The sequence below is a fragment of the Grammomys surdaster genome, unplaced genomic scaffold (assembly GCF_004785775.1).
Source record: "Grammomys surdaster isolate TR1022 unplaced genomic scaffold, NIH_TR_1.0 204, whole genome shotgun sequence".
In the NCBI taxonomy this organism is placed as follows: domain Eukaryota; kingdom Metazoa; phylum Chordata; class Mammalia; order Rodentia; family Muridae; genus Grammomys; species Grammomys surdaster.
In genome coordinates, this window is record NW_021604649.1 from 1,368,210 (window position 1) to 1,394,958 (window position 26,749).

At 48.4% G+C, this 26,749-nt stretch overlaps 1 protein-coding gene and 2 pseudogenes across 2 annotated transcripts; all 3 read right to left on the minus strand.

The window, feature by feature from the left end:
• Positions 1–288: 288 nt before the first annotated feature.
• Ccdc120 (coiled-coil domain containing 120) lies at positions 289–10,407 on the minus strand. 2 transcript variants are annotated; one of them, XM_028770821.1, is made up of 10 exons: positions 10,295–10,407; positions 7,715–7,869; positions 7,507–7,597; positions 7,235–7,368; positions 6,017–6,157; positions 5,392–5,677; positions 4,482–4,544; positions 3,996–4,170; positions 3,767–3,865; positions 289–2,710 (listed from the first exon to the last, which is right to left on the minus strand). In XM_028770821.1, the coding sequence occupies exons 3-10, from the start codon at positions 7,553–7,555 to the stop codon at positions 1,768–1,770; spliced, it is 1,890 nt and encodes a 629-aa protein (XP_028626654.1). In that variant the 5' UTR covers positions 7,556–7,597; positions 7,715–7,869; positions 10,295–10,407; the 3' UTR covers positions 289–1,767. The 2 variants fall into 2 exon arrangements, with proteins under 2 accessions (XP_028626654.1, XP_028626655.1); XM_028770822.1 differs by lacking the exon at positions 10,295–10,407 and having other exon boundaries at positions 289–1,340; positions 1,796–2,710; positions 7,715–7,797.
• Positions 10,408–24,619: 14,212 nt separating this feature from the next.
• On the minus strand, positions 24,620–24,900 carry LOC114624075 (annotated as a pseudogene).
• A 1,529-nt stretch (positions 24,901–26,429) lies between these two features.
• Positions 26,430–26,543, minus strand: LOC114624093 (annotated as a pseudogene).
• Between the last annotated feature and the right edge of the window lie 206 nt (positions 26,544–26,749).

Consider the following 26,749-nt stretch of genomic DNA (forward strand, 5'->3'; position numbering starts at 1 on the left):
TCCCATAAACATACATATATGTATATATATACATATATATTCTGGCTTGGCATGGTTGTACATGCCCTTTATTCCAATACAGGTGGATCTCTGAGTACAAGTACATAGTAAGTTCCAGGCAAGCTAGGGCTGAACACTGAGTCCCTGGTCTCACTACATACATATATGTATATATATATATATATATATATATATATATATATATATATTAATATAATATATATATGTATATATATATATATGTATGTACACACACACATTGAGTTAACTAACAGACACAGATTCAAGTTCAGTTTATACATTTATTATAGAAATCCCCTTCCAGTGTGAGTAGTGTCTTGGGCCCAGATCCATTGGTACAAAAAGAAAAATTTAAACACCAGGTAATGGGGGTAGGGGAACCCCCAGCTCCAGAAAGTCACAGACAATATAGAAAACACAGCTCATGTGGATTCGTTTAAAAAGTGGTAAATAGAAGGAATGCCAAGGACATGATGTGGCCTGTGGCCCATGGCCAGATGTCACCTGAGGGTTTTACTGGCATGTACTACTTGCCAGGTTTAACCACTGCAGCATCCCAGGATGTGACATACTCAAATGGCTCTGTTTCTTGACAACCTCTTGTATGGCCTTCTGGCAGGGGAAGGTCATCACAGAGGCTATGGGCAGAGACAGAGACATAGCTCCTTCAGGTACCCCACTTACACGTCTATCCTTCCAAATGTGGACAGAAGCCCATCTGCTCGAGGACTCTAGCGGGAGGAGGCAGGGAGTTCTGTTCACAGCGGTCTCCCAGCCCCGAGACTCTATATGGTCCATTTGGTTGAGGCAGGGTGGTGGCTCTGGAATGGAACAGGCTGGGCATGGGGACAGGAATGAACCCAACCAGGAATGAGCTCACAGTTTCTCTTTTATAAAACACCTAGTGCTGGGCAAAGACAGTGAATACTAAATCACAACTGTAAACAGAAATGGAGGAAGGGGCAGAGTCCCCATACCATTATCCCCCCTCTTTGAAGCTAGCTGGGGCCCTCCAGTCCCCCAGCACAGGATGAGAAGAGAAGCAGGGGTATCAGACATCTTCCTGGGCCAAAAAGAAGCCAGGGGTCCTGTGAGATCAGGCAGTTGTCCTTCAGGACCAAGAGCAACCCTATCTCAGGGCTCAGCGAGGTTGACTGTGTGCTCCTCAGACTGGAGTCTGTCCAGACCGACACAGGGCTTAGGGTCAGACCAATGTCCCTGGGGTCTGGGTATCAGAACTGGAAGACTGCTCCCCCTCTATCGTCAGGTCACTTAAACGAGCGCTCAGCTCCGGGGGATACAGGAAATCCGTGTAGTATCTTTAGAAAGGACAGCAGGAATCCGGAAGACAGGTAGGGAAGACAAGGTAAGAGAGGAAAAGACAGATAGGACACACACACAGAGAGGAAAAGAGCTTGTTAAAGAGGTGGAGACAGGTACAGGACAGCACTTTCAGGTTCTCAAGCATGGAGTAAGCTTAGAAGAGAAGCCAGGGAGAGAGTACAAGCCCCTTCCTCCCAGCGCCCTGACTTCGAGGCTCACTGTCAGCTGCCATACACTAGGGAGAATAGAAAAGCCCTTCTAAAGCTTGGGAAAGAACTCCTGCTACCAACACCCAAGATCCTCCTCACCAGGACCCCAAGGACTAATATATGTATGATAGTGACTCCATGCCAAGACTACAGCTCATTGCCTTGCAGTCCCTGCTCCCCTGTCAGGATACCTTCAGTATCTGAATCAATACCCCTACCCATCAGTAAAAGCACCTCCATACCTGCCAGAGACAGGGGGCGCTGTAAAACTCCTGGAGTGCGGGAGCGGTGCCTGGCTGGGAGGGCCATACAGTGCCTGGCCCACCTCATAGCAGCGAGCATGGAGGAAGGGTGTGTGTGTTGGCCCCACGTGCGGGAGCATTGGCCGGCGCTGGGGACCAACAGCCAGTCCCGAGTTCCGGATGTACCAGTCCCGCAGCCCCTCCAGGGCAAGATTCTTGTGGCCACCTCGTTCACCAGCTGGAGGTATCCGAGTGGGTGGGGGCATCCAGAGTAATGGGTTTGGATGCACTTCCAGACCCTCCACAGCTTCTGGGGGCAAGCCACAGGGCTTGGTACGGATGGCACGGGTGTTGGGGTCCTTGCTGCGGAGGAGGGGGCTGCTGCCATCAGCTGCATATATGGGTGGAGGACCTGGGAGCATGGCAAGGAGCCCATCTCTGCGGGAAAGGGGTCCTGGGACTTCAGGAGGAGGCAACAGCTCCCCCCAACCTGCCCCGCCACTACCGCGGGGCAAGCCTCGGTCCAATGAATAGTCCAAGAGGAAGTCTCCACACACAGGTGGGAGCCGGGGGGGCCCACGGGATGCAGGGGCAGCTGAGCTAGGCCTGGCAGCCCGAGGAGGGTCTGGGGGGCCAGTAGTACGGGAAGAGAAGGAAGGGACTGGCTGGGGGCGCTCATACAGCACCTCACTGCTCTTGCAAACTGGGGGACCAGCAGCAGGGGGAGCCAGCGGAGCAGGTGGAGATCCAGCTCCCCCAGCAGCTGCGCGGTCCACCAGCAGGGCCTCAGAGCTATTGCTGCGGCGGGTACGAGCTGCGAAGAGGGAGGCCCGATCCGAAGCAGGGTCAGGCCGAGGAAAGCCCATCTGGGAGTCCTGACTACCGGACCACTGGCGAGAATGGAGGCCTTCGGGTCTGGAGAGCAGAGGTGAGGTAACAAGGGCAGGGTCAGACAAAGAAGGCAGATGATGAGTGCCCTGACTGCCCCATCTCTTTCTGAGCCTCCACTATCTGTAGATGGGGCCAAAATTCCAATTGTGTTCCTGTAGCTGCTAAGGAGTGCCTGTAATGTGATGGGCCAGTGAGCTTCGCTCCCGCACAGGGAAGCTGGGGCATAGGGTGCGGAAACATACACTGGGATGGGGTACACACTCTTAGGGTTATGTTAATGTGTCTGGGAAGGAAGCACTAACTAAGGAAGGGCACACACAGGCACTGTTCTGTCTCCTGGAGGACTCCTAGTCTCCCGCTAAAGTTATCATTAAGGCTCCTTGGTACTTCCTGAAGGAAGTCCTAGGCCTAATGCCTGGAACTAAAGGCCTTGCTGAATTCTAACCCACCATGTCTATGAACCATCCATCCCCAAACAATTGTCCCACCATGCACAGAATGTAGCCCCCCTCCCCCCCAAAACACAAGGCTTCTGTTCACATCATGGGAAAAATAGACATTTAAGCATTTAGGGAACGTCACAGTATAGTGCTTCCAGGCTGACACTAGATTCAAAATATTTCCTTGGTTTCAAACATCAGAACGTCGGTTTGCTCACAGGTTACCTAATTAACCTTTCTGTGCTTCAGTTTCTACATTTATAAAATGCAAATAGTAGCATCTCCTCCGAGGGATCTTAGGAAGACTGAAGGAGCTACTATCCACCACGAATGCTACCGATTATTAGCAGACAGTAGGCATTTGGTACATGCTACCCAACATGCACTGTACCTGTGTCTTTCAAAGGCAGATGTTACACTCCACAAATGAGGAGAGATTCAGAGAAAGAAAATGACTTGTCCCAGACAACATGGGAAAGCACACACTTTCACACCTCTGCCTGCAATTCCCACTCGGACTTCTCTCCACCTTTCAAAGGCCAGCTGCCCATGTCCCACATCTCTGGGTATTCAACATCTACAGTTAGAACTAAAGTTTTCCTCCTCTGATATTCAGACCCACCCTCAAGAGTCCCCTTACTTGCAGAGCCGGGGGCCACTGCCCCTGGTGAGGACAGGGGTGGCAGGCACACTTCGCCCCTCAAAACTGGAGGCACTCCTGGGCAGCGAGCGTGTGGGGCTAGACAGAGATGGCAGGCCCACATCGGGACCCGGGTTAGAAACTGGACCCACCAGTAGGCCCTCCTGCCAACCCAGGCTCAGAATCCCACTCCTGGTCCCGGGAAAGGGGAAAACAGGTTCCTCTTTACCTGGTGGGGCTGGCCACAGAGTTGCGCCGGCTCTTCAGGTCCCCATAAATATCTGATGGTGGAGGTTTCCATGGGGCGCGTCGCTCGGGACTCCCCCCAGATACTGCCCGAAACTGGTCCCAGGCTTTTGGTGGTGAGGGGCGCTCCGTTAGAGGGAAGCAGCTATGAGGCTCTTCTGGGTAGAAGGGAAAATAGGGTAAAATTCAACAAGAGAGGGCCCAGAAGGGGCAGGGCAGGCTTAAAGGGGAGGGGCATGTGCTGGGACAGGGCTCAGCAAGCTAAGGGCTGAGGCACAGCAAAAAGGTAGTGTAGACGCTGACCTATAGGGACTGGGGCAAAGGAGGTAGTGACCGGAGAAACTAAGGACACATAGGGACATGGGGCATGGCTAAAGAGGAGCTATAGTAGGAGGGGCCGGACCAAACAGGATATTTTGAGAGGTCACAGGAGGGGGCTGAGGATCAGTTTAACGGGGATACTTCTCACCGTTATCATGGCTGGCCCCTGACTCCGAGAGGGAGCTGCTCTCCGAGTGCAGAACGACATCCTCTACAGGTGAGAAGTGGAGAAGCAACGTATCAGTCAAGGTCTGGGTTCTCTCCCCTTACACCACTGGATAGGCACCTTGGTGTAGCCTGCCTAATGACTACTGACTCTGACCCCTCCCCAAGAACCCATCTTTGCCAGGCACAGGCATATAATCCCAGCTACCTAGGAGGCTTCTTGAAGTGGTGTGTGTGTTTGTGTGTATGTGTGCACACACGTGTCTGCGTGTGTGCGTGTGTGTGTGTGTGTGTGTGTGTCACGAGTTCAAGGCCAGCCTGAGCAACTTACCAAAATAAAAAGTAAAACCAAAACAAGGTGCTAGAGAGGTGGCTAAGTGCCTAAGGGCGCTTGCTACCCCTGCAGAGGACCTGGCTTTAGTTCCCACACTACCCCTCCCAACAGTCTACAACCCCAGCCACAAGGGCTCTAAAGCCCCCGGCCTCCATGAGCACCTGCATGCATGCAGTAAACATAAACACACATGGGAGCACATGCATGTAAATAACCATGCATAAATCTTCTTAAAAATTAAGAAGAGAACTAGGGCCGCAGCTCCGTGGTAGAATGCTCACCTAGAGTACTACCGAGAGCTGGGTTTGACCCTACCGCACCTTTCCCTCAATTCAAGACCACCACGGGCTTGAGGGTTCACCTTCCCGTAGTCTACTGTTCAAACCTTCTCTTAACCTCACATCAGGTGATTGCAACTCTCCTTGATGGCTGAGCCCATTAAGTCTGCTGGCCTCTCTGCCTTCAACGGCCGCTCAGGCACTCCACCACGCCCAGTCCATTAGCCACAGTCCATTCTCAGACCCATTTTTCACTAGGGAGATGCTGGGACTTAGCTTACCTTGGCTGAGCTGAGCAAGGCGTGTACCCAGGCAGACGCCCTGGGCATTGACTAGTGCTCCAGCAGACAGTGGCAGTGGCTGGAGCACGGGGAGGCCAAGGCGGGCCCGGAAGTCCCTGAGCTGCTCCTCCAGTTCATGCAGCCTTCGCAGTGCATCGACCTGTACCTGGCGCCTGCGCCGCCTCTGTTCTCCGTTGAGGTCAGGGGCCAGGGCCAGGCGGCGGGCAGCAGCTGCAATCTGCTGCTGCACGGACACCTCACGTTCCAGGGCCTCAAGAGCCAGTTCCTGCACAACCCAAAATGGGAGGAACAGAACTAATAACAGAAATACTAGGCATAGTAATGGGAAGTGGGCAGAGCCCATGTACACAGGAAGTGGAGCCTGTTCTTGTCAGGGGCAGACCTGTTTGCCTAAGAAAGGAGCTTATTCATCCTCAGGGACAGGATGAGGGGCTGGGCCTGTGTATCTTCCTAAAGATGGGAAACTTTCTTGATAGAGTTCTGTTCTGGGATTGTATGGGAAACTGACCTATTCAAACCCTTTCCCTCCTCAGCTTCTTCCTCTCCGGGCCATAACCATCACTGTGCCCTTGTCTCTGCCCCTCGCCAGCATCATCTTGCTCACCTCAGCAGGACACAAGGAGTGGTGTGGTGGGTTTGAGTGTGGTGGAGGGTAGGCACGTGCTGCAGGGGGCCTCCGGCGTACCAACTGAGGTCGTTCACCAGGTTCCAGTGGGCACTCAGGGGGCAGCTGACCAGTTAGCTCCTGGAAGAAATGGGGACAGAGACTCCAATACTTAGTTAGAGGGATGTAACTCGTAGTAACTAGTAGAACGAGTCAGAAACTAGCCCTCCCAAGGAGCTTGGCCCTGCTTAATACTCCACATGTATTAGGTCTCCGCCTCTCAAGATCTCAACCACCCAGGGTAGGCCATTTGGACTCAGTGAGTCCTTCAGTGGCCCAACTTTCTGGGCCACTGAGCATAGGAATCTTGGAAATCTGCAGGCCTGTGTTCTTAGTTTTTATAATTATAAAAGCCCAGACCCTATGATGCAATATGGGGGCTGCATTTTCTGAATCCAATCAAAGAGTGTATGTGTGTGTGTGTGTGTGTGCGCCAGAAGCCAGTCCTGGATGTTGTTCCTCAGGATGCCACCTCCCCACACACACACACCCTGTCCTCTGTCACTGGCTTGGAACTTATTGATTGGTTAGTCAGCAGCTCGGCAAGCCCCAGCAAGCCCACGTGACCTTCACTTCCTCAGCACTAGGATCACAAGTCAGCCACCACACCTGGCTTTGCCGTCTTACATGGGTTCTATGGATTGAACTCAAATCCTTATGCTACTTCCCCAGCCCCCTGAATGCCACTATGAGCTTAGGCAAACTATGTGGACACTCACACTACAGTTGGGTGTGGTGGGTCGTGCCGAAAATTCCAGTTCTTGGGAGGCTGAGGCATGAGTGAGAACTATCTGAGACTACAGTGTGAGGTCTAAGCTAGCCTGGGCTACAGAGAATGGATGGATAGAGGGACTAGTGGAGGGAAGCCAAAAATTCCCCGTGTCAGCCCATGATGGATTCTGTTGCCCATTTTTTTTAAATAGTTGTTCCTTTTGGGGAGGTGGGAGGTTTTAAATTATTCGCAAGTAACTATGGGTCTGTTATCACCATATTTCACTGACTCTGAGACCTCTAAGCCAAACTCTGAGGACACATGGTGTACCAAAAACTACTAAATGCCAAGACAAGAGGTTAGGCATCTGGCACTGCAGTATGCCTGTCTAGGTCCCCTGGCTCCTCACCCCCTCCTCCATGACAGCCCTGGGGCCAGGCCCTCACCGCCTCCTGCAGGCACACTTTCCTGAGCTCTTGAAGTTTCAGGCTCAGGGCCTCTTGCAAGGCCCGCTGGCGGTCAAGCAGCCCTCGAAGACGGTCTGATTTCACCTGTGGGGTAGCCTCTCCAAACAGGGCAGCTGCACAGAAGGAGCAAAGGTAAGGACAGCTAGGACATCCTGGAGCAACTGCAGGTCCAGGGACCAACCCCTCCCAAGCAGGCACAGGCAGACTCTGGGGCAGGAAGGGGGCATTAGGAAGTGGAAGCGGCCACTGACCTGGGGCACTGAAGGTAGGAGAGCTAATCAGCTGACCTTTGACTTCCATCCTTGCACTGTTTGAACCTTGTGGCTGATGGCTGGATAAAGCCTGGCAGTGATACAGCACAGGACGCATTGAGGAAGCAGACTCCATGGAACCCCCTAGCCCGGCCCCGCTGCCCACTCCAGCTACCAATATAAAGTACCCAGGGCCCCACCTGCCTACCTGGCCTTCTCGCTCAGATTCTGTGTCAATGTCTGGACCTGCTTGGCCTGGTACCTTAGTTCCTTTCCCATTGAGTGCTAACACAGTACGTGAGAAAGCTGGGCAGACTTACAACGCCTCCTCAGAGGCCCATAGGCCACAGCCAGGAGTCTCACCTAGGGAGAGAATTAACAGTAGAGAGTCAACTAGGTATACCAACAGTGAGCACTTATACAGCCTTGGGTGCCTGGAACAGCTACCTGCATGTCACATTGAATCTCTGAAAGCCCTCAGGCAGGAGGTCCATCCTTATTAACTCTCCCTTTGAGATGAGGGGTAGAAAGCACACAGAGGTGAAACAATTCCCCAGTAAAGGGCAGAGCCTAGGACCACCCCTCTTACCAGAACAGCTCCAACTCCAACAATTGCCTCATGAGTGCTCGGCCCTAAAGCTTGATGGCTCACTCTGGGGCTGAAATGTCCCTTTCAGAAGTGGCCCAAGTGATGGCTTCTCACAACTACTGTTGAACAAGAAACCACATCTCCCTGTATTGTCATTTTGACAGGAAGCATGTCTGCCCCAGTGTATCAGTAACTCCAGAACCCCAAGCACTGCTGCACACAGCAAGTAGTCCACAAACAGATGCCAGCTGGGTGAATAAATGCAAGATAGCTAAGCCAGGCATCCACGATGGATCTGCATCTGTACTCCTGATTCCATCCTGCTGCCCCGTGACCTCAGGCTTGGTCCAGCCCTCTCCCCTTCCACCCTGTTCTGAGACTAGCTAGCATACAGAAGTTACCCTGCTGGGATGGGCGAGAAGCACCAGCCTCAGCCATAGAAAACACATTTACCTGCCCTTTTTTTCTGTCCCGAGGAGCCCAGGCTGATCATGGAGCATGCTTTGGCTAGCTGCCAGCCCTCCTTCTGCTTTTCTGGAGTTTGCTCCCTCCCTCCCACATCCTGCTCAGTCCCCAGCTGGGCAAGCAGGTGACATCACCTCCCACCACCTGTCCTAGCCTCCGAGGCAGGTGACTGGGAAGGCCTCATGGAGACAGCAGAGTTCTCATTTGAACCTACTTTGAAATCCACAGCTTGTCGTGACGTGATAGAGCAGACCCAGACAATCAAGAAAGCCTAGCGAGAAGCCCCTTCCCCATTTTCCCACACGGGATGTGGTCGAACTGCCTACAAGGTATCCCTAGTTTTCTCTGCAGTCTTCCTGCTTGTCCCACAGAGTCGGTACCCTTCCCTCAAAGGACTCATGGACTATCCTCAACAGCAATGGGGAGGCAATTTCATAAACCTTTTTTACAGACAGTATGTATGCTGCAGAGGCTCTCACAAGCCCACCCATCCGAGGGCCAGCACTTCCAGCATGGTAGGACGTCTTTAATGTCCCATCTCAGCTTCCTCGGTCCCCTGGCTCCCAAAACTCCTACTTTCCCAGGACCCGTTTTAATTCGGAAAACTTTCACAAGGCTTACCTGAACCTCCTCCACCCCAACAGAAAGCTAACTCCTCCCACCTTGGGTCCTTTTACCCCGTTCACCAACATTAGTCTCATGTTCCACTTCAGAGGGCTTCGGTCCTTCCTTCTTTAGAAAATTAGAGTATCCTGGAGTTGACACAGGGTCCAGTCAGGAACCCCGACTCCACCCCATCAGCCTGACCTCAGGGACATAGTTAGGACATGAGTCATTGGGTCACTAGGCAGGCTAGACATGGGTCAACGCCCCACACCTCCAGACCTGACTCAGGAACCTTTGCTTCTAGTCTTCCATGTTCTCGACACTTACCTTGGGACTTCAGACTGCCTGACACCAGGCAGAGATAGTAAGAAGGCAATCTACCACATTCCAGCATCACTACCACACCCTCACACAAACCTCCGAGACCCTCGGTCAACACCAGAGCCTTGCCTTACCATTTTAAGGGGTTAGGTTGCACCAAGGCACATGCGGGGACACACACACACACACACACACACACACACACACACACACGCAGGCAGGCGCAGCAGGTTTTTCAGGTCTGCCCTTCTGACACCACGGCTGAGAAAAATTCCTGGCTGTAATGACTGTTTACAACCAAGATACTTCACCTGGGTGGCACTCCAGCACTGTCAGTGAGAGCCCCATTTCCACATCCTGCCTCCACTTGAGCAAATGCACCTCCGTCTGGACCGTGCTCCCCCAAATATATAGCACACCCCCTTCTATCGCTCTGGGTGAACAAACGGAGGGATGAGCAGATACAAATGCCTGAACAATGGTTTCTAAATGGTTCGGTTTGTCTTTTCTGAGGCATTTGTCCTGATAAGAAGGCTACTCTGTGAAGGGGAAGGAACCAAGAACAGAGGGCCGAGTCTCTGCCCTGTCCCTCCTCCTCCATTTTCCAACCAAGAATTACTTTGTATCAAGAAAGGAAAAGGGACATGTGAGGATTTGTCCTGCTCCCCCGATCCTCCGGTACTGAACACCACCCCCCTTATATTGTCCTATATTATCGCTACCTATACTGTCAGGGCCCTTCCTCCTCGGATCCCGATCTCTGGAAGGGGACTTCCTTGGTCCATCGCTTCCCGGTACGGTACTCACCAATGCCAGAGTGCTGGATGGCAGTCTTGGATATCTCAAAAAGAATAGTTGTCTCATCCAGGCCCTAGCTTTCCTGGCAGTAGAAGTGAACAGCACTGACTGCCGTCTTGGCTACCTCCCACTAGGTAAAGGCCCAACCTACCTGGACAAGAATGGGGTTGGCCCACACCTTTTAACCCTTACCTGCCCGCTTCCAGGGCTAGGGCCACCCCTGGGAAGGTAGTCTCGGGGGCCAGGTGCCTCAGGGTGCCCAACATGGTCAAGGAGAAAGCATAGAACGTTCTCCTCACTGCGGATATCTAAGAGAAAACTGGGGAAGGCGCTCTAACAATTGTGGGAGGAGCCACTGCCCAGATCCCCAGGTCACGGGAGCCTGCCTACACAAGGTAGCACCTCAGGGCATGGGGGCTAGGAAACTGAAACAGTCACACAGACAGACAGACAGAGACAGTCAGGGGGACGGACGGACGGACACGGACACACACACACACACACACACACACACACACGTCTTGGGACAATTTCTCCCATATAATTAAGATAATGATTTTCTAAGTTGCAGAGAGAAGTTAACCTTTCTAAGGAGAGAGCAGATCTAAGGACACTCCCACCTTTCATACTTCAGGATCAAATAATCCTAGTAGACACCATAATCTATACCCTACAAACCTGAGGGACGGCCCAGAAACAGCCTCCTCTGAACCATGTCACAAATGGGAAGCCAAGGCTTGGCCAAAGGAAAGGGGCGTCACCGAGAGCATACTAATGTAGAGGCCTAAGAAGGAGCCAGGCTGGGGAGGTGACATAGTTCTTTAATCCCAGCACTCAGGAGGCAGAGGTAGGCAGATCTGAGTTTGAGGCTAGCCTGGTCTACAGAGCTAGTTCCAGGACAGCCAGGGCTACACAGAGAAAAAAAGAACAAAAACAAGATAAAACAAGCACAAGAAGGAGTGGAATCAGAACAGTAGCACTGGACCCTGGGCTAGAAGTAGCCACTGGCTACTCCTGAAAGGAGAAAGAATAAGAAAACTTGACTTCTTTATCTGTGTTCTCCCCCTTAACATTTCTAGCTTGGAGCAAAGCTTTCTACCAGACAAGGGCATTGAAAACTTTGAGTCCCTACAATGCCCCTCAACACAACCTTACCTGGTCTCTGAACCTGTCCCGGGCACATATCAAACGTTCTGTACTCCAGGTAAGACAATCTATTCTGTGACCTCAGAACCCAAACCTAACCCCTAAAACAGCCCTGGCCATATGTGACCAGGGAGGGTTATTAGGGATGTTGCAGAGTGTGGAGGAGAGCCTAGAGAAGAGTCCCCTCAGGCACATGCTATTAAGGCCTGCTGCCCCGGGCACCCACCTTTCTTCCTGGTTGTGAAATTTATGTGTGGAACACAAAGGACCCTTTCATCTCTCTCCTCCCCTTTCCCTCCTTTGGTATGCATACTTCAGGCTGATGATCAGCTAGTTGCTTACTGGTGGGAATATCCTCTTAGCAGCCATGGACTCCTCCCACACACACACCCCCCTTGCAGGAGGCCACCAAGTATGTTGGGAAATGGATTTTTTTTTTTTTTGGTTTTTCGATTTTTTTTGGTTTTTCGAGACAGGGTTTCTCTGTGTAACAGAGCCCTGGTTGTCCTGGACTTGCTTTGTAGACCAGTCTGGCCTCAAACTCACAGAAATCTGCCTGCCTCTGCCTCCTGAGTACTGGGATTAAAGGTGTATACCACTGCAGCTATCTGGGAAAATGAATGTTTATAACCAGGGACAAGAAAGATGAAAAATTAGACAAATAATTCAGAAAGAGCCTCAGAGTTTAGGTTACCTCATCTGTAAAATGGACAAAATAGAAAACAGGGACCGAAAGAACATGGAACTCACACCAAATCACTAATGGTCGCTCATAAGAACAATAAATTTGGAGTTAGAGAGATGGTTCAATAGTTAAAGGGCATATACTGTTCTTCCAGAGGACCCGAGTTCGATTCCAAGCATCCTCCTATAAATTCAATTCAAGGGGAATCTAACATCTCTCAGGGTACCTGTGCACATGAACTCCCCAAACAGATGCATGGTTAAAAGTTCCTCATTTAAAAAATTTTAAGATTTTACTCATTTTTCTTTTTTTTAGACAGTGTTTCATTATGTAGCCTTCGGTGTCCTGGAACTTACTGTGTAGACCAGGCTGACCTCAAACTTATTGAAATCCGCTTGCCTCTGCCTCCCTAATTCTGGGATTAAAGAAGCATGTGCCACCATGCCCAGTTTCTTTTTACGTGTATGAGTGTTAGCCTGATTGTATGTCTGGGTACCATGTATCTGCAGTGCCTGTGGAGGCCAGAAGAGGGCAGCAGACTCCAAGACTGGGGCAACAACCCAGCGTGGGGCTGTTGGAAATTGAATCTGGTTCCTCTGGAAGAGCAGCCAGTGTTTTTAATTGCTGAGCCTTCTCTCCAGCCACAACAATCTGAACAATTTTGTTTGTTTTTTTAAAGACTTGTTTATTTTATCTGTGTGAGTACATTGACGTTCTCCTCAGACACACCAGAGGAAGGCATTGGATCCCATTACAGATGGTTGTGAGCCACCATGTGGTTGCTGGGAATTGAACTCAGGACCTCTGGAAGAGCAGTCAGTGCTGTTAGCCACTGAGCCATCTCTCCAGCCTGTCTGTTTTTAAAGAACAATAAATCTAAGGCTTGGGAGATCTGGCTTAGTGATTAAGAGTACTTGCTCTTTTAGAAGACTGAGGTTTGCTTCCCAGCATCTGTATCAGGTGGTTCACAACGGTCAACTCTAGCTCTAAGGGATCCAACACCCTCTTTCTGCCCCCTGTGGGTATCAGTATACAGGTGACACACTGACACAGATACATACACAAAAATAAAAACAAACCTTAACGCCTGGCAGTGGTGGCGGCACAAGCCTTCCTTTGAACCCCAGCACTCAGGAGGCAGAGGCAAGGGGATCTCTTGAGTTCAAGGCTAGCCTGGTCTATAGAGTGAATTATGCAGAGAAACCCTGTCTTGAAAATCCAAAAAGAAAACCCTTTAATAGTAACAACAACAATAAATCCACAGAGATATACTAGTTTAGAAGGAAGGAGGAAAGCTATAGTAAGTGGACAACTGGGGCTGAGTCACCCCATACATCATTACCCCCTTCGTGATTTTTTTTCTCAGTGCTGGAAATTGAACCTAGGGCCTAGAGCACACTAAGCAAGCATTCTCCCCCTGGCTATAGACCTACTGCACAATCTCAGCAGGCTAGAAGATGGTCTAACCTCTAAACATACACGAACCCTGCACAAATAGTAAATGCCGAGTCAAGGATTTAACTCTATTGTCACTCACAGTGACAGTATGTGACTGCTCACTTTTCTGTGCCTCTATGTCCCCATCTGTTAAAGAGGGAAACCGGGGTTGTGAAGGAAACATTATACGAATTCAGAATCCTCAATGTTAAATTACAAAACAGTTAGTTGCCAGGCAAGGAGACCTTTAATCCCAGCACTCTATAGGCAAACGCAGGCAGATCTCTGTGAGTTTGAGGCCAGCCTGGTCTACAAAGCAAGTTCCAGGCCAGCTTCATAGTGAACCTCTGTCTGGAACCAAAATTATAAAATGGTAACAGATGCTCATAGAGTGGATCCAAGCAACTGAATTAATCCATTGACAGCTTGCTAGGACACAGCGACTGGCTGGGTATTAGTACTCGAAGGGTGTAGCTGTTAATAATGACGAGTGTTCCTCCCCACTGAATCAAGCGGATGTTTGGATGCTTCTTTTGAGACAAAGCTGGATCATTCAGCCTCACCCAATAAATCTGAAACAGATGTTTGTTTGTTTGTTTGTTTGTTTCTTTTCTTGGGTAACCTTGTCTGAATTCTCACTATCCAAAATCAAGAACTGAAAGTATTCATGGAGGCACCCAAAGAGATGCCTTAGCAGGGAAAAAACCCTTGTGAAGCCAGCCTGACAATGTACATTTAGATCCTCAGAACTCACATAAAAGCCAGACACAATGTCGCAGGTCTTTAATCATAGCACTCCCACAGCAAGATAGCAGGCAGTGACGGGATTCCCCTGAAACATGTGGGCCGACCAGCCTGGAATACACAGCAAATGAGAAACCCTACCTCAAATGAGTTAGAGGCCTAGGACCAACATCTAAAGTTTTCCTTTGACTTCCACACATGAGCCCTCACATACAAGGACACACATATACAAAATAAACAGAGCCATCAGGATAGGTAAAAAGGTGCTTGCCACCATGCCTGAAGATTGAGTTCAACCCTTCAAACTCAACATGGTGCCAGAAGCCAGCTGACTCCTGAAGGTTGTCCACATCCACAGGCTTGTTTGTCTGTGTGCCTGTGTGCTCTCTCTCTCTCTCTCTCTCTCTCTCTCTCTCTCTCTCTCTCACACACACACACACACACACAAGCATTACACACACACACAAGCATTCCTTACTTCCACATATGAAATAAACATAAAACATTTCATATAAAAATTTAGAACTAAACATATTCGGATGCACTTGAGATAGATGGTATCTCAACCTCTATATTCTCCCTCCTTGCCCAAAGCAGACATATTTGAAAGAGGTGTCTCCCCAAACACACACACACACACACACACACACACACACACACACACACCACTGTCTGTCTGTCTGTCTCTCTCTCTCTTATGATTTAAAATGTAGGAACTGGGATAGGTGTGATACATACCTGTAATCCCAGCACCAGGGAAGATAAAACAGGACGATCTGGAATCGGTGCCTGCTGGCGATGAAACTTGGGGTCTTGGGAATCTACTTCTGAGAAAGATCCCTAGCTCCTGAACTGTATTTTCTAGTCAGCCATCACCTGAACTCATTTTCCTATATAAAAACAAAATACCTTCAGATAACTTAAGTGTTTTTCACTAGTGAACTCCTGAACGTCTTCCTCTCTCGAAACTTATCTACCAAAAAGATTGGGACGGCGAGTAAGCTCCAAGCTGGTAGTAGGTCTATATAAATGTTCTGGATAAATAAAATGGGTCTCACGTTCCTTACTCATCTTCAACAGTCAATGAAACTAATACATTAGCCTCTTGTTCTCCCTATTTATCCTCAAAATCAAGGATTTGGACAGCACAGGAATCTCATTCTCTTGTCATCACTAGATGAGCCTGAAATTTTATTCATTTTCTCCACAACACTAAGGATGAAACTTATCCAGCTTATCCCTGATCCACTGTGTTTGTTTGTTTTTGGATTCTCTGAACACAGTCTCACTACATAAGCCTGGCTGTCCTGGAACTCACTCTGTAGACCAGGCTGGTCTCAAACTCATAGATTTGCCTGCCTCTGCCTCCCAATCACTGAGACTAAAGGTGACATCTACCACCACCTGGTCTGTCTTCCCACTTGTTAAAAGATATGTCTTGCCATGTCCTCTGCATCTATGTAGGATAGCTTTCAGTTTAGTTTTTAGGTTTTTATTTGTTTACTTGCTTGGTTTTTGGAGATGGGGTCTCTCTGTGTAGCTCTGGTTGTCCTGGAACTCATTTTGTAGACCAGGCTGGTCTTGAACTCAAGAGATTCGCCTGCCTGTGCCTCCTGAGTGCTGGGATCAAAGGTGTGTACCACCACCCAGCTTCAGTTTAGTATTTGTATAGGACTCCTGAGTGTGTAAATGAGTGGGCCTCTGATTCTTGTGCCTTTTCTTAGGGTATTTTCCTTCTATTGGTTTACTTTGTCCAAGTTCAATGTGATTTTTTTATCTTATTATAGTTTATTTTATTAAAAAATATCAAAGGGGCCCAGTGTGGTGACACACCTTTTTAATCCCAGCACTCCAGAAACCAAGGCAGACAGATCACTGTGAGTTTGAGGCTAGCCTTGTCTACAAATCAAGTTAACAGTACAGCTAGGGCTGTTATACAGAGAAACTCTGTTTCAAAAAAATTAAGAATAAATAAAAGTATTCTGGAGAGGGGGGTGTGTCTTGCCAGGCATTGTAGCACACTCCTTTAATCCTGGCACTCAAGAGGCAGAGGCAGGTGTATCCCTGTGAGTTCAAGGCCAACCTGGTATATACAGGGAGTTCAAGACCAACAACAATTGCGTAGTGAGACCCTGTCTGAGAAACAAACAAACAAATCAATGGTGGGTCTTGCTATTTGCTGGGCTGAACAAGTACTTCTGGGACCAAGTGACCCTCCTAACATCTGCTTCTTGAGTACCTGGCGATACAGGTGCATAGCACTACCAGGCTGAATAAGCCTGATTCCAGTATCCAGCAACAGTCACTGCCTATGCCCTACACACTCACACACATGGAGGAGATGGGCTTAGCACCAAAATGTTTCTTGATAATTTCATGAGAGAAAGGGAGAAACCCCTTCTCTCATCCCACCCCTACCAAGTCCTGAAGTCTGTGACCTAGAAAAGGGTTCTATTTTGTTTTTGCCAGTTTCCAAAGAGCAGAGAGCACCCCCTAAGATCAAAGTCAGGTGAAGCAGATACCATGACTTCAAAGATTCATACTCACCCTCTGTCTGTCTCTTAACCTAGTACGCTTTCAACCTCCATACCTCCCATACCCAACATGGGACGGTCCCCAATATAGAAAGGCTGGAAACACGATCCAGACCTCTCAGACTCCCAGAGAGGCAATGAATAATTTAGGCTGTTCTTTCACATTTGGGGAGAGCAGGGAGGTGTAGGAACATTTCCATGCACTCCTGGGGCAGGAAGAGAAATGCAAGCGCCATATGAGATCACTAGGATGGAGATGGGGGAGGGGGGAAGACCCATACAAAAACTCCACCTGCCAACTCGGAGCATACAAGCCTGTCTGTTCCTGTTCAAAGCAGTATAAGGAACACACTTTAGGAGCCCTGGGGACAACAGAGCCTTCAAGTTCTGAGGCAAGATATATTGCAAAGGAGAGTGCAAAGGAGATGGGAAATGGGTGTTAGGAAGGAGGAAAGGCTGAGTACGGGATGTAAAACAGAAAAGGTCCCTATTTGATGGAGATCAAAGGCAGAGCAGGCGCCAGCTATGGTGGGATACACCTGTAACCCTAGCACTCTGGAGATGCAGACAGAATGATTCCAAGTTCCCGACCAGCCTGGGCTACATAGTAAGATCCTATATAAAAACAAAGGTACATGCCTATACTCCCAGCACTCAGTAGGCAGAGGCAAAAGGATCCCAATCACCAGTTTGAGGCCATCCTGAACTACACAGCAAGTTCCAAGACAGTCAAGGCTACATAGGCAAATCCTATCTATTAAGCAGACGAATACAGGCAAGACAAGATGCTGGAAAGAAGACCGGGCTTCAGAAGAGGACAGGAAGTACAAGGAGACAACCAACGGTCTAGAACAATAGCTAGAATGTATGACTGAGATAAGCCAAACCAGTGAGCAGCAGGTTCAAGACGAGGTCAGAACAAGAAAAGACCAGGGCACAATGAAGACAGGGAAGCGGTGGTGCTGCTGGAACAGAAAAAGGGGAAACGGCAGGAGACAGAAGAGGTTGTCTAAAGGTAGTGAGTGAGCCATGATGGAGATGAGCAGTGGGGGGGGGGCGCCGTAGTGGGGAGCATTACAGAAGTCAGAGGTCAGCAATCTGGATAGAACTGGAACAAATTAGGGTTACAGAGTGTTAGAACATTTGGTTGGAAGGGATTCAGAGACTGGATAAGCATTTTAAGAACAGTGTGGTCAAGCATCAGATCAGAATCAGAGTTAGTGCTGGGCATCGAAACAAGGGCTTCAGAGATAGAATAGGGTCAAGCAAGGAAGGATCTGGCCAAAGGCAAACCCGGTTGGGGTCGGGAATCAGAACTGGGCGGACAAAGAAGGGGTTCAAGATCACACCACGCCAAAATATAGTTAGGTCAGGGGTAGAACTGAAGGTTCTGGGCCAAGGTTGCCAGGACTAGGACTTTGGGGTTTAAAAGAGATGTCGCCAGGTCAGACAGGGGTCAGGGGTGAGGGCATAGGGTCAGAGGGTGTAGGTGCGCGCGCAGGTCCATCCCTGTGGGCGTTTCCAGGACTCGTCCCGCCCTGTCCCCACCCTTCTTCTCCTGGCAGGAACGGTTGGTTACTCACCGACGGTCCTCGTACTGCCGCGCAGGTGGGGTCCGTAGAGGCCCAAAGGGATCTAGTGGGCGCGCCTTCCCTCGCAGCGCCCCGCTCGCCCTGGGCGTGCGCCTCCTCGCCTGCTCCCTACCTCTGGGCCGCGTTTGACCGCACGCACAAGCGTTAGCTTTCAGGGGCAGATGGGGGACCCCCGGATGATGGGGGAGGTGCGGTGGCCCCGCCGTGGGCGGCGGCCCCGCGCCCCTCACCTTTAACTCAGGACGTCCGTCTCTGGCTGCACAGCCACCTCCTCCGCTGAGCGCGAACCTAGGGGCTGGAGGACGAGGGGGGCGGGGCGCGGGACCACAGCAGCGGCAGAGACAAAGTGCGCAGGCGCCAGTTTGGGTCTTAGGTTTTCCTGCTTTGGGAGCACCAGGAATGAAGAAGAAGCGGGGAGTTTGTGCGCACGCGCTTTTTTGGGCGGCAGAGCTTTAAGCCACACCCCCTAGGTGAGCCGCCCGGATCCTCTCAAGTCTCTCTTCCCCAAGACAATATCCCAAATTCTATCTATAAGCCTTTATCATGCTTCTGAAGTACTCCCAAAAGCTCCTATTGCCATCTCCTAGATGCTCCCCCAAACGACCTTCCATCATCCTCCAAATTTTATCTCCAAAGTATTGTCTGATCGCAAGCAGCACCTTTATTAAAGGCTAGGCCATTCTATGCTTCATTAGCCTGCACCAACATACAATTCTATTCATCAAGCATGCAGAAATCATTTGTTGACCCTAGGTTAGACCTGCAAGTTAACCTCCATAGAAGTCAAAATTGCAAGCACAATTTTTTTTCCATAGCACACCTCTAGGGTATGTGCTTCAAGCTACACTCCAGTAGCCTTCAAATCACTCTTTACATCTGAGTTGCACCCCCAAATCACTTCCCACAGTTCACTCTGTTGGTATCGGGCTCCGAACCCAGTGATATCACATCTAGGCGACTCCCACATAACACCCTCAACTGTTAATCTCAAACGGTACCTCCAGTCCACCCTTCATCAATACTCAGTCTGCACCAATAAACTGCCATCCGTAGCCTCCAAACTATCCCTTCTTCACTATCGGCAATCGACCCTCACAGCCAATAACTTTCAAACAGCATTTGCATTAATCATTCATTCAATTGCAGTACCAAGAATTTCAGGAATCCAGGGCCTCATATGTAATAGGTCAGTGCTCTATCAGTGAAAAAATGCTGCTGCTGACCCCGCTCTCTGTAATCTCCACATCACCTTCTGTTGAGTGGGTTATCCAAGAACCTGCAAAGTCACCCCAAAGATCTCCAGTTATGTTCAATATAGACTCCACCTGCACCTCTAATTGCTTCCAACTGTCATTGGTTTAACTGTAGACCATGCTCCATGGACACCCCACCAAACCGAACCACCTTCCACTAACAGACCATCTCTACAAAGCTTCCTTCGTTGTTTTTTTGTCTGTTTGGGGAATGAGGTCCCGTGAGGTACAAGCTGATTCCCAAGTCTTAGTAGTCAAAGATAGTCTTAACTACCTACCTCCTACCTCCACCTCCTGAGCCATAACCCTAGACTTTTCCCCACTTTTCTTTTAAATGTTTATTTATTTTATGCATATGAGTATTTGTTGCTGTCTTTAGACACACCAGAAGAGGGCAGCATCATATGGGTGCTGGGAATTGAACTCAGGACCTCTGGAAGAGCAGTCAGTACTCTTAACCATTGAGCCATCTCTCCATCTTCCAACTTTTCCCCACTTTTAAAGACAATTTCATGTGGCCTAAGATGGCCTGGACCTTGCTGTGTGACTGAGGATGATATTCAACTCCTGATCCATGAAGCTGGAGAGATGGCACAGACGGTTACAAACAGTGGCTGCTATTCCAGAGGACCTGAGTTTGGTTTCCAGCATTCATAGGGTAGTCCATACAAATGGTGCCCACACATACATGCAGGCAATACACTCATACATGTAAAAACAAAAGAGATAAATTAATTAAAATCAACTCCTTAGCCTTTCACCCCCACCATTCCAATAAGGTCCCAATTCCACTCCTAGACAACCACAAATCACTGTCTATAGAGCTCCTTTATCCTAGACCTTTTATATAAGTGTAATATGTAGACTTTTTAAATATTCATTTTTATTTTATGTATATGAGTGTTTTGCTTGCATGTATGTGTATGAGTGTACCGCGTGCATTCAGTGCCTGTGGGGACCAGAAGAGGGCACCAGCTTCCCTAGAATTGGAGATACAAATGGCTCTAGTCTCCATGTGCATCCTCTACAAGGGCAGCAAGTGCTCTTAACTGTGGGCTCATCTCTCTGGCTCCAACATGTAGATTTTTGGGGGGAGGGTTGTTTGTTTGTTTGCTTGTTTGTTTTATTTTGTTTTTTGAGACAAGATTTCTTTGAGTAGCATGGCTCTCCTGGAACTTGCTCTTTAGACCAGGGTGGCCTCAAACTCAGAGATCCACCTGTCTCTGCCTCCCCAAGTGCTGGGATTAAAGGTGTGCACTGCCACTCCATTCCACCACTCCCACCCAGGGCTCTCGCTATTTTAATGTCTAGCTTAGCATAAGGTTTAGGGGTGCCTGTGATCATTTTTTTTTTTTGAGACATGGTCTCACACTGTGTGTCCCAGGCTAACCTGAACTCTTTGTGATGCTTCTGCCTCAGCCTCTCTCTCTTTTTTTTGGGGGGGAGGGGTTCGAGACAGGGTTTCTCTGTGTAGCCCTGGCTGTCCTGGAACTCACTCTGTAGACCAGGCTAGCCTTGAACTCTCAAACTCAGAAATCTGCCTGCCTCTGCCTCCCTGCCTCAGTCTCTCAAAAGAGCTTTACCATAGCTCAGGTTTTGAAGATTTACACATATTATAGCATGTAACAAGTAGTCTCTTCTTTCTTCTTTTCATTACTGAGTATTAGCCTAGTCAATGATCTATTAATTGTGCCCCAAATCACTCACCATCAGCTTTCAGCTATAAAGCAGAATGGCTCCCTGAAATTCACACACACACACACACACACACACACACACAAACATTCAGAGGGGTTTTTCTTAATGTTAAAAACAAACCTAAAAGTAAATAAAACAAACAAACAAACAAACAAAACTTCCAAAGATATCCCAAAATGCTTTTTAACAATACATAACATCATTGACTCCAAACTACTTTTCAATAATTATGTCACCTCTAAAATTGCCCAAGAGCCCCGACTCTGCCTATAAATACTCCTTAACTAACTCCCTTCCCCAAATCTCACAACTATACCCACAAACTGTAAAACTGTCATCTCAAACTATATTGTTTAATGATTTTCATGCCTAACTTGTCTGGCGCTGAGTGTGTGTATGTGTGTCCTTTGTCTCTCGATGCTTTATTTCTGACATTCCCGCCTTTCTTTTCCTCCTTTCCCTTCTTTGTATTGTTCCTTCTTTCCTTCTTTTCTATTCTTTTCTTTGTTGTTTTGGAGATAAGGTCTCTCTACAAAGCACTGGCCATCCTAGAACTCTGTACACCAGTCTGGCTTCTGCCTTTGAGTGCTGGAATTAAAGGTGTGCCCCCATGATACCTCTCCTCTTCTCCTCCTTCTCTGTCTCTGTCTCTGTCTCTCTCTCCCCTCTCCCGTCTCTCCTCTCTCTCTCTCTCTCTCTCTCCTGTCCCCCCCCCCTCTCGATAGAGTCTCATGTAGCTCAGGCTTGTCTCAAACTTGCTAAAGATCCTGCTGCCTCTCTATCCACCTTCTAAGGGGTGAGATTACAGACATTCACCATCATACCAGGCTGGAAACTTCCAGGCCACCCACCCAGGAAAACAGCGCATAGCCACAGGAAGAAAAGACCCTACCTCAAGAGTGGATGAAAAGTACTGACTCCTGAAAGCTGTTCTCCAACTTCTGTATGTTTACTTCTTTCTGAACACACACACACACACATTTAAAACCTAAAACCAGTTTTTCTCAACTGTGCCATCTATATCGTTCCCCAAGAATTCCCAACTACACCCTAAAATTGCCTCTTAGTATATCCCCTAGTGGTACTAGCAGCTGTTCCCCATTTACAGTCCCAAACTCCTAACTATACACAAACCAGTTTCCAGTGACCCCACATCCCTTTGATGGTTCTCACAGCACCCATGTACTTTCCAGTAGTCCCCAAATTTCCACCAGTGATTCGCAGGCATATCTAAGAGCCTCCCAATAACTTCCAACTTCACCCCCCCAAAGCTTCAGGGTGAGGTTTTCTGTGACTGCTGTAACCCATCATCATTAACCTGATGGCTTAGGACAACAGAAATTTGGAAATCTGTTCTTTCACAGTTCTGGGAACTAGAAATGTAAAACGAATTTCACTGAGCCAAAATCAAGGTGTCATCAAAGCTGTTCTGGACTCTCAAAGAGAAAATGTAGTCTCTGTCTCTTCTAGCTCCTTGTGCCCTGCTGTCATTCCTTGGCTTGGAGCCATGTCACCATAATCTCTATCCCCACTCTATCACTTCCTCTTTGTCAGTCAGACTTGCTTCACTTACCTTCCATAAGAACACCTGTGGTTACAATTAGGGTCTACTTGGATAATCCAGAATAAATTTCCCCATTTCAAAATCCTTCATTTAGAAGCTAAGACTGCTGATGTATGACTTCAATCCTAGCAACTCAGGAGACTGATTTTATAGATCACTTAAACACAGGAGTGTGAAGCCACCCTCAGTAACATAGCAAGATCCTGATTTGTCTAAACCAGGGTTAATAGTGCACACACCTTCAATCTCAGCACTGGAGAAGCAGAAAGAGGTGGATCGCTTTGAGTTTGAGGCCAGCCTGGTCTGCAAAGTGAGTTCTAGCCAGAGCTATGCAGTGAGACCCTATCTCTAACAAACACACAAGTTAAATAAGTGTTTAAAGCGACCCTCTGTGCCGGGCGGTGGTGGAGCACACCTTTAATCCCAGAACTTGGGAGGCAGAGGCAGGTGGATTTTTGAGTTCAAGGCTAGCCTGGTCTACAGAGTGAGTTCCAGGACACCAGGGCTACACAGAGAAACCCTATCTCGAAAAACAAAACAAAAAAAACCAAAAAACAAAAAACAAAAAGCAAAAAAGCGACCAGCTGATTTAGTCACATCTGCAAAATCCTTCTCAAGCTCTCCCTCCCACTCTCGGTCTTGCTTTTGGGTCTCCTCTCACTTTTGCTCTCTCAGTTGTGATATAACACACACGAGGGCCAGTGGGCTGGCTCAGTGAATAATAGCCAACGCCACAAAGTCTGAAGACCTGAGTTCAATCCCCTGAACCCACGTAAAGGTAGAAGGAGAGAACTGACTTCTTCAAGCTGTCCTCTGACCTCTATACAATGCACACACAAACATACTCAATGCACACCCACTCACACTATATAGAAATAAACAAATACATCATTTTTTCCCAAAAGCTGCAGAGTGTGGTGGCACGCCAACAGTAATCCTGGCCACTCAGAAGGCAGAAGCAGGTGGATCTCTTATGAGTTTGTGACCAACCTGGTAGTCTACTTCTCAAATTCTAGTCCAGCCAGCTATGCATAGTGAGACCCTATCTCAATAAAAGAGATAAAGGAAGGAAGGACAGTAAAGAGAAAAGTCATGGGTCAGAACAAAGGTAACTCTAGGAGGGCAGTTGCTACACTCCCTAATGATCTTAAAACTCTACCATAAATACCTACTGCCATTCTGCCATGCCCTGGTCTCTCAACTATATTTCCAATTTTACCCCCGTAGGGTCCCACCTCATCCTGAAACTCTGCCAGGCCCCTTTCTTTCCTTGCAATATCATCTAGCTAAAAGATGGCTGGTCAGAGACCTCAGCCACTCTTGATCATCACAAGGTTTATGTGCCCCTAAACATCTTCAATCTTATCTTCCAAGTCCCTCTGCGTTCCACATCTCCCTTCCACTGGACCCAAGTTGTCTCACAGTGAAACCTGTTATGTCAGATGGGAAAGGGGATGGAGCCTGCTGAGGAGGTTGACAGATTAAGAGATTGAGGCCTATTGTACATGATATGCCTCAGGTAAGCACTTGTCATGGACACACTTGGGACAGGTATACGAAGCTGGCACTTGTAACACTGGGAGAGTATGAAAGAATAATTTATCTGTAAATAGTTGGTTTCAATCTGTTGCAAGGTTTTTGTTTTTTTTTTAAAACTGTCATGCGTACTTACCACTTTTATTTATAACAAATTATTCCTGATTTCTTCTGTGCAAAATTTCTTTGAGACAATTCCATCAGCCTTAACAAATTGGAGAATAGAATCATCTGATTGCCCATCCTGCGAATGGCCCCGCAGATGCCATAGAGTTTCAACTGGTCCTTAAACCGGCCTGTGCCCCTGTCAACCTCGGCCACATTCATCTGGATGGACGCCTGGTCCTTGGCAGCAATGTTGCAGTTGCTCGTGGGGCATTTCCACGACATGTACAGCTCCACAAACTCGCTGGCGTGGTTCTACATACTGAGGCCGTCCCTGCTCACTGGTCCAGAGAGAGTGCAGAAAGCTGGGGTTTTTGTTTGTTTTGTTTTTCGTTTTGTATGTTTCTTTTTAAACGGCATTGTGTCTTTTCAACAGACCATGCTTTGTTTTTTTGTTTGCTCTTTTGTTTTTGTTTTGTTTTGTTTGAGACAGAGTCTCTCTGCATAGCCCTGTCTGTTCTGGAACTCACTATGTAGACCAGGCTAGCTTAGAACTCACAGAGTATCCACATGCCCCTGAGGGTTGGGATGAGTGTGCACCACCACGTCTAGCTTTCTTATTTATTTTTGAGACGATATCTTGACTATGTTGCCCAGGCTAGACCCATATTCTTGACCTCACGAAATCCTTCCACCTCAGCCTCCTGAACAGTTGGAGCTACACCAGTGGATCACCTCTCTGGGTCGGACTGTCACTTTTGATCTGGGCATGCTATCGAGAAACCTGTGGAAAGACTGGAAAACAGGGCAGGAGAACCATATTCAAATCATGGGTTTGATAAACTGAATAGCCTCAGAACAAGTGACCCCACCTTACTGTACCTTGGCTTTCTTATCTATAGGCTAAGATAATAAACCCTCCTCAGAATTCTAGTGTAAGGATAAAAATGAATTAATACAGGGAAAGTTTGAGAGAAGGGCCAATCAGAGTGAATTCTTACTGCTTTTCTTTATATCTTTTCCTTCTGATGCTACTTCATTTTTCTTTTTTTTGGGGGGGGGTGTTTGTTTGTTTGAGACAGGGTTTCTCTCTGCAGCCTTGGCTGTCCTGGAACTCACTCTGTAGATGAGGCTGGCCTCGACTCGAACTCACAGAGATCTGCTTGCTTCTGCCTCCCCGTGTGTTGGAATTAAAGGTGTACACTGCTGCCAACCAACTTTTCTTTTTTGTTTTAAAGATTTTTTTAATGTGTATTGATGTTTCTTTTTCCTTTTCTTTTTCTTTCTTTTTTTTTTTTTTTGGTTTTTCGAGACAGGGTTTCTCTGTGTAGTCCTGAACTATCCTGGAACTCACTCTGTAGACCAGGCTGGCCTCGAACTCAGAAATCCGCCTGCCTCTGCCTCCCAAGTGCTGGGATTACAGGCATGCACCACCACTGCCCGGCTTATTTTCTTTTTTCAAACTGGATGTGAGATGTGATTTATCCCCGAACATGATCCCATGAGTTGTGGGAGAGCACAGTAGAAGCCCTCAGGAGTGCAAACCCTCCATTTGTTCAGGGGACCATGATTGAGGGTATACTTGACTGCATAGCCATTGGGGACAAGCCAATTCTCAGCTACCATGTCTTCAAATTCAGCTGGATTCAATTTAGAGGCCCCACTGATTTGAGGTGTGGATCTTCCGGCAACAAAGGAACTTGACCTTGGCTCTGTTCAGGGGCTCGATCTCATATTCCTTATTCTGTAGCTTGGTGTAGCTGGACATGATGACCTGGTCAATGTCAGCCCCGGCTTCTGTGTCCTGGGGCTACCCAAAGGCACCCTGGGAACATGAATATCTGCTGGAAAATTGTCTCCAAGGTCCCTTTGGGTAATCCATATAGGCAACAGGCTACATGCACTCCCAAGGGCGCTGCAGTTTGCAGCCTTTGCACACAAGACCCCAGTTTCTTTTTCTACTGGAAGCTTTAAACATACTCCTCAACAACTGTTCTAGAGAAGTAGGGTGGTGCACGCCTTTGATCTCAGCACTGAAGAGGCAGAGGACAGGTAGATCTCTAGGAGTTCAAGGCCAGCCTAATTTAAATACAAGTTCTAGGAAAGCCAGAGTTATGTAGTTAGATCTTGTCTCAACTCCTTCTCCCCACCAGCACCGCATTGTATTCTA